The sequence below is a fragment of the Gigantopelta aegis genome, chromosome 4 (genome assembly GCF_016097555.1).
Source record: "Gigantopelta aegis isolate Gae_Host chromosome 4, Gae_host_genome, whole genome shotgun sequence".
Lineage (NCBI taxonomy): Eukaryota > Metazoa > Mollusca > Gastropoda > Neomphalida > Peltospiridae > Gigantopelta > Gigantopelta aegis.
The window spans coordinates 69,483,608-69,491,142 of record NC_054702.1 but is presented as its reverse complement, the minus strand read 5'-3'; the positions used below and the strand labels follow the sequence as shown (position 1 = coordinate 69,491,142).

The 7,535-nt window shown below is 35.8% G+C and overlaps 1 protein-coding gene across 2 annotated transcripts; it reads right to left on the bottom strand.

Annotated features, from left to right (window-relative positions):
* Window positions 1–1,089: 1,089 nt before the first annotated feature.
* On the bottom strand, window positions 1,090–7,289 carry LOC121371004 (transmembrane protein 161B-like). Of its 2 annotated transcripts, none has more exons than XM_041496599.1 (2): window positions 7,164–7,289; window positions 1,090–2,902 (listed from the first exon to the last, which is right to left on the bottom strand). In XM_041496599.1, the coding sequence occupies exon 2, from the start codon at window positions 2,858–2,860 to the stop codon at window positions 1,358–1,360; it is 1,503 nt and encodes a 500-aa protein (XP_041352533.1). In that variant the 5' UTR covers window positions 2,861–2,902; window positions 7,164–7,289; the 3' UTR covers window positions 1,090–1,357. The 2 variants fall into 2 exon arrangements, with proteins under 2 accessions (XP_041352533.1, XP_041352535.1); XM_041496601.1 differs by having other exon boundaries at window positions 7,236–7,289.
* Between the last annotated feature and the right edge of the window lie 246 nt (window positions 7,290–7,535).

Genomic DNA, 7,535 nt, shown 5'->3' with positions numbered 1-7,535 from the left:
CCATGGCCTTTGTTGAACCAGTTATGGATCACAGTTCGGTGCAAGTGGTTTACCCATTGAGCCTTGCGGAGCACTCACTCAGGGTTTGGAGTCGCTATCTGGATTAACAATCCCATGCCTCGACTGGGATCCGAACCCAGTACCTACCAGCCTGTAGACCGATGTCCTGCCACGACGCCACCGAGGCCGGTGGAGCCTGTTTAAATATCCCCTGCAAATTGCATTGTGGGAGATACAATTTTAAAATAAATGGACACAAAAATAAGATTTCTTTTCATTCCGAATACATTTTATTGTCATACATGTACAATGGTATAAAAACATTGCATACAAAAAAGTATACATTGTATAACATTCCATACAATCAAATTTACCTCAAAACTACCAAAACAACATGCTCAATCATTTGTATATCTAACACACATACTTCCAAACCTGTCCTAACCATAAGCCATTGCTCATTAGAAAAATATATATACATACACTCCTAAAAACATATCAATCACATTTTCACAATCCACATAAATAACTACCGGGTATAATATTTGTGCCTCAAACAGTTTTCTACAATAATACTTTACATGTACATGTACTATCAATACATGTAGTATCATTTGACAAATTTAACTTCTATAATCTGTTTACAACAAAAGGGAACCAATGGTATTTAACTATAACAAGTAATGTTAAAATTCAAATCAAAAACGTGTATTACATTTTAAACACAAACCAACTCTCAAAACATTGTTTGTAAAAAATGTGTAAATAAAACATTTCTGTACATATTACCATCAAACTGCATTGGTTAAATCTCTTGGGTGTTTTTTTTTGATACAGTGAATTGATACAGTGATGAAAGATGGAACAGCCAAGTCTAAGCACCACTTTTAGTCTCTGGTATTGCATTATCGATTATTTCAGGTAAATTGCACACCTTGGCTGTTCCAGCCTTTTGTCTTCACATCTGTACACACATATATTAGAAATGAGATTTAATCTATACAAGTTGATGATAATTTATTAAGAAACTTTCTTTTATTTCCATTCATTTTTTTTGGGGGGGGGGGGGGGGGGGGGGGGGGGGGGGGGATTTTTTTTTTTAGAGAATTAATATACAAGGGTTTAAAACTTAATAAAATGTAAGCCATATATGTGTATGTTACATCCTATTTCAAGCCTCGACTGAACTAGATCGAAAACTCTGGTCTTTCTAAATATATCTTCAATATTACAAACAAATAAATTGTAGAGTTTATTAAAATGCCTGTTGGGCACATAGACCTCATATACATGTACATGTGTACTATGTGCAATTATTTTGACAATATATTAGGATATCGTGTATTCATGATAAACTTTATGCTTTTTCAATCTGAGAATAATACATCAATCCAAACAACGTGCTTATGAACCATGAAAAACACACCCACCAGGACAGTAGTGACAACAGCCCACGATACCATAAAGGTGTGAAGATATTACGCATACCGTCCAAAGCCCAGGTGAATCGTGCTGCAGTCTCAACGATGCTTTCCATGTTTGTTGTTGCATTGGTGCTGGCAGGAGGAGCTACCAGCCCCGGCGATGCATTCTTGCTCGACCACATCGCCGTGACACTTTCACCAAGAACAGCAGTCCAGGAATAGTTGCCGAGCGTCTTGAGAAGAAACGTCAAGAACAGGATGAGTATGGCAGGTGTCATGTACTGCACTGCGACCACACACAGGTAATAGAAGACACGGGCGACCATCTTCTGGAGCTCAAGGCTGCCGATCTTCCCACTCTCCTTCTTCAGCTGTTCAACCTTCTCGTGGGCCAGATTCAGGTGAGACTGCATGTGGGTGGGCAGCAACAGTAAACGGACGACAAAGAAAAGCAGTATGATTAGCAAGCGAACATTGTCAAAGGCATTGTCATTGATAACTGCACCACGGTTTGTGAATGTCCAGTTATGTCCACACACAATATCTCGACCTATGGGCTTCACCCAGGAAAGAATGATCAGCAATGGGAGAAGCAAATTAGCATAAAGGGCAAGTTGTTTTAGTAGATTTTCTTTAGCATATTTTAATGAATCTAAATGCAGTTTGGCCAGTCTCAGACCCGGAAATGTTAAGAAAGCACCAATAAATGAACATATAAATGCTAAGACAATCTTGAAAGTCAAGAGTGATATCGGTCCATGTGATTCAACGCCTTGGTGCTTCAGGAATTTCACAGCATTTCCAGAAAAGTTGTCATAGCCTTCTTCCAGTCCGAATTCTAGTACATCGTTGCCTACGACTAGAATTCCCATTGCTACGACAAGATAAAAGAATCCGAATGTCAAGCAGAGGGTCCGTTCTCCTCCCTCCTCCACTTTGAAATAAAGCAACATCTGTGACCACAGCACTTTGAGACAAAACCCTATTGTCAGCAAACACCAGAGAATGCTCACGTTGAATTCGATCCTATGTGGGCTGAGAGCAAAGTAAATTTCTGTTAAAAAATACACAATTGCTGCTCCTAGAGAGAAGTCCACGAGCCACTGATAATCGGTGTAGAAATGCAATGGCAACAAATCAATGGCGTCTACCTGTGCAGACTCCAGCTGAATTGGGACATTTCTTGGCACGTTGAAGCTGTCACTTTTACTTTTACTGTTCAACATCTTCTTATACTCATTACGCCGACCTCTACCTTTCCCACCCCCTCCAAGAGATATTCCTGCTAGACTCCGGAGTTCCTCGTCTGTTGGGTGGAGGTAGCGTACAATTCGCTTTGATAGTAGCCATCTTCCAAAAGAATAAAATGGTGAGAGTTTCTGGAAAAAGCTGAACATTACCAAACTGAAAACAAACTGAAATCCCAAAATAGCCATTGTTGATTGTTGTGTTGTTGGGGAGTTGATTTTATAGCTAGTCTGAAATAAAGCAGAACAAGAACAAAATGAGATAAATAAAGATCAGTCGTATACTAACTAATTCTATAATAAGTGCAAATTTTGGGTCTATTCTGCCTACATATATGCAGGGGATAATATTTCAAAATCTTAAATAACTGGAAGTCTGTTCACGTGAGTTTTACTTATGTAACCGATTGTTCGGTTACGTGAATATAGTTCTCTTAACCGATGAGTTAGGCCTACCTAATCCTAAAACACTTGTAACTACGGTTTCTGTCATATATTGGTGGTTCAAAAACATAAAATGATTTTAATTTTCCTTACTGATATATGGTACTTTTAATTTTAGAATGTAATCGTTCACCGATTGGCGGTTCTCGTGATTTTAAAGTTGTGTAACCAACACGCGAACAGAACAAGTTCTCTTGAAATATTGTGCCCTGTGTATGACTGTTCCATCAAAACCATTTATTATTAATAAAAAAATGTATCCTAAAATACAAAGCCACGAAATATGCAAAGTAATATTATAATGGGGGAAGTGTTTGTCTCAAAACCTTCAAAAGTGATTAATGTACAAAATGAGGATGAGAAACTTTGATGACACTCACTATATGACACCGACTGCATTTTCATTTTGACAAGTTTAGCTCAGAATAAGGACATTTTTGCTGTTGAATATTATACATAAAGCTTGACCCTATTAGACATGAAGATTTAAAGATTTGTCTTGATGAACTAGTTTTTTCATGGTAAATTCATACATTTGTGTATCATGTGCATACATGTAGGCATCAAATGATGCCAGCAACTGGAAGGCCCATTTAAATGTTGGAGGGGAGTGGGTGGGGATAGTTTCATTGGTCAATGTAAAACTTGCCCCTAGTGATTCTGTTATATATCTGCTCATGGAATTTCTCCAGTTCAGTCAATGGAATTGATAAAAATATATATATATGTTGGGGTTGATGTTTGTTTTAATGTTTACATAAAGAAGAAAAAAAGAAATTAAATAGTTATTAAAAAGGTAATATTAGCTATTTTATCAATGGTCTAGATTTTGTTAAACACAATAGGTGCATGGTCCTTACAATTCATATAATTTTTTATGTTAATATAACTCTGATGTGTAATCTAGTTGAGCAGTTGGTGTCAACCGATTATAACCAATCATCTTTCTGCAATGATAATAAATTGGGCACAGGAGGCTTCCGTTTTCAGTATGTTGGAAACAATGCAAGTGCTATTAAACAAATATTACTAATGCATTTCAATTTTCACTTGTTTTTTTTTTTATAAATACTGTATTTATTAAAATTGACATGGTACCATAATTTACAAAATAAAGAAATTACAGTAAAATATTGTAAATCCTTGAATAGAACCCTGGGATTCTTCCCCCTCCCCCTCCCCAACCCTCCAAGGCCCCGCCTCTATTCAACGCAAGCCACTATTCAAGGCAGGTTTCTATTTCGTTCATGCAAAATTGTCTAACATGCCCGTATTTTAACGAATAACAAAGTCAATCACATTCTTTTGTTTAAAGATTATGTGGTATTGAAGAATGAGATTGTTGTACATGTATGTATGTTCGAAATTCTATTAACAAAACCTGAAATGTACCCGTAATTAAAAAAATAAAATTTCTTCAACTGTCAAAGCACATATTTACATCACTACAAGAAAGTATAGCTCTGTTTCGTTTTGCATAGGGGCATCAGGTTTCTTAGTGTAGCGTTGGTACAGGTTAACAACATGTAAGTTTAATGTCATGACTGGACTTGAGAAGAATCAAACTAACGGTCAGCGATGTCAATCAGATTTAGGGGAAAAAAATACTTTAGACAGTAACTAGCAACCATTAGGTTGTCGATATTTCCGGATTTATTACATACATTTATCTCTAGCCCTCCCTGACAACATATAAACAGGAGAGGGCTACATGATACTTGACACAGAGCACCAATGGGAATCCAGACCTTGCCTTTTAAGGTGCGCGTGTGCGATCATGCTCGTACAGCGCACGTAATTTCAGTCTGGTGAGTGTGAAAAATAACGCATGTTACACTTAACAAACAGTGCACGTAAAATAATTTTGTATATTGATTGCCACTATTTACCTATTGTAGCTGATAGAAAGATCCGTTTAATAATACCAGAATTTTTTTTTTACGAGAACAGTAGCGTCCATGCAATATTTTAATATATGACTGGTACTTATCTGTACTATACAAAATAAATGCTTGGTTTTCACTCGCCTTAGCATTTTGATGAGTGCGATTTTACACTTGCCTTTGTTTTTCAAAAGGCAAGGACTGGGAATCCAACCACCACAACCCCCATTGAGGCAAGGAGCTACTTTTTAACTAAAGTCCGAACCACTTTGTTAACAACTACGATAATTTAGTATCATACCTTTAATTATCATGAGATTTTCTTCACATTTTGTCCAGACATAAATCATGAAAAAAAAATTACAATGACACAGATTCCACATAACAAGACTGAAACCATACATGCAACTAAGTTAATCATGACGATTGCGTTAAATACATTAATGCATGTCATGATGTTAGATTACATCATATCGATCCACCCCTCTGAAAGAGTATTCCACAAAAACACAAAATGGCAGCCAACAAAAAATTGCATGTGTTTTGTCCTAGGAGATATATCAGCAAAGATAATTTAGGTGACATGGTTATAATCAAGCAAGTGGAATCTGTGTCATTGTAATATTTTTTTCACAATCTGTGTTTGGACAAAGTGTGGGGATACTCTAATGGTAATTAAAGGTAGAAGATTAATTTATTGTAGTTGTTAACAATGTGGTTTAAGACTTTTAAGTAAAATCAACAAAGTAGCTTTAAATTATCTTCACAAAATAACACAACTTTTTCTATTTGACATTAATTCTATGGAACATTTGCAAATTCAATAGCACCAAAACCAAACCCTGGTCAGGCTCTTAAGACTAATCCTAACCCTATCCCCAAAACTACCCAAACCAGGTTGAACTGATGTCGCTTGTGCTCCCTTGCACATGCCATGACGGGCGATCCCGACCCCCATCCCCAAATCTGTTCCTGTCCTGGATGGAGAAGCCAGTGAAAGGGATGCAGACGATTCGTCCTCTGGACGCTTCGTCCACTAAAAATGTGTCCATTGTTGAACTCGAGACGATTCATCCACAACCAAAAAAAATTCTTGGACAATTTGTCCACTCTAAAAAAAAATTGTATTAGTTATTTACCATATATTTCGTCCATGGACTAAATAAATGTACTGACACTTTATTTCAGTGGAATATTAACACATAGAATTGCCACAAAAGTGCAGACTGTAACCTAACCTAACAGCTTTGCCATGCCTATATTTCTGACATACCAAGTATGATGGGGACAATTTGATAGACATAGTCTATTATAGTTATAATATTGTAATTATAATAGGGAATAGGACAATTAAAGTAAAGTTATGATTATTGTATTTACAAATTTATTTATGACACTATTTTTGAACGAACTCTCAAAATTAACAATAATTTTATATATGAAGAGTATAGCTGAAGAGTTGAAGAGAGGATTCATGACTGTACAAAAAGGTAAAGGGTTGAAGAGAGCTGAGTAGAGGTTAGGTGCAGATTGTAATAATGTATGTACGGTATCTATTGAAAGATGTTTTTGTTACGAGTAAAGATAATCTCAACTTATAATAGTAGTTTACCACAAAATGAAAATAATTAACAATTTCAATGGCTAAGAAATAAAATTTTAGATTTATTGGTCTAAATGTTGTAATCGAGTGGACGAATTGTCCGATGTGGGTGGACGAAATGCCCAGAGGACGAACCGTCTGGAAAGCCAGTGAAAGTTGACACCCATGTCCATGACAGACGTGTGCTAAAATAGCTTTTTCTGAATATGCACTTTAAAACCTACCTATAGTCCTTCCCATCATTCTATAAAAAAAAAAAAAGTAAATATCTTGTTTGGTTTGACTAAGAAGAAATTAAGTGTTTTGGAAATAAATAAAAAAAATATATTTTTGTGTGCAATATACAATTAAATAGGCTCAGAATTAAAAAAAATTGTAGTAAATTCCAAAGTAAGAAAAACGGTGCTCGCTGTGGGACGGACTATAGGATACTCGAGCTACATGTATACCGATTTAACTTTTAAAAAACGATTCAAAGAAAGCAACGGTAATAGATAAGCCTGGAACATTTTGTCAATGCGGCCACACGCCGAAAGCGGTCAAATCAAAGAATTGGACTTACTTTGTAATATTTTATGCATTTGAAACTTAATTTTACATTGCACCACAAATAAGAAAACTTATATGTACAAACTTTCTACCGATGCCGATGGTGACAAATAAAACGTGTAGCACCGGTCAGGGAAAATACCGCAGTTACATATCACGAACCGTTACCATTATCAAAAGTCTGTCTTAGACCGATCGCGATTTATAAAATAACGTATATAGCTAAATAAAGTACTTGTTAGTCTAGAGCTTAATAAAGAAAACACCTCAAAGTTGTAACTAATATATATATTTTGGTTATAATTAATTTTTAACAATGCCACTTGTATATATATATATATATATATATATATAAAAAAAAGCCTAACGAACGGTGTTAAAAAGT

Coding starts and splice junctions, on each gene's coding strand:
- LOC121371004 (XM_041496599.1), bottom strand. CDS start 2,860: ATGGCTATTTTGGGATTTCAGTTTGTTTTCAGTTTGGTAATGTTCAGC.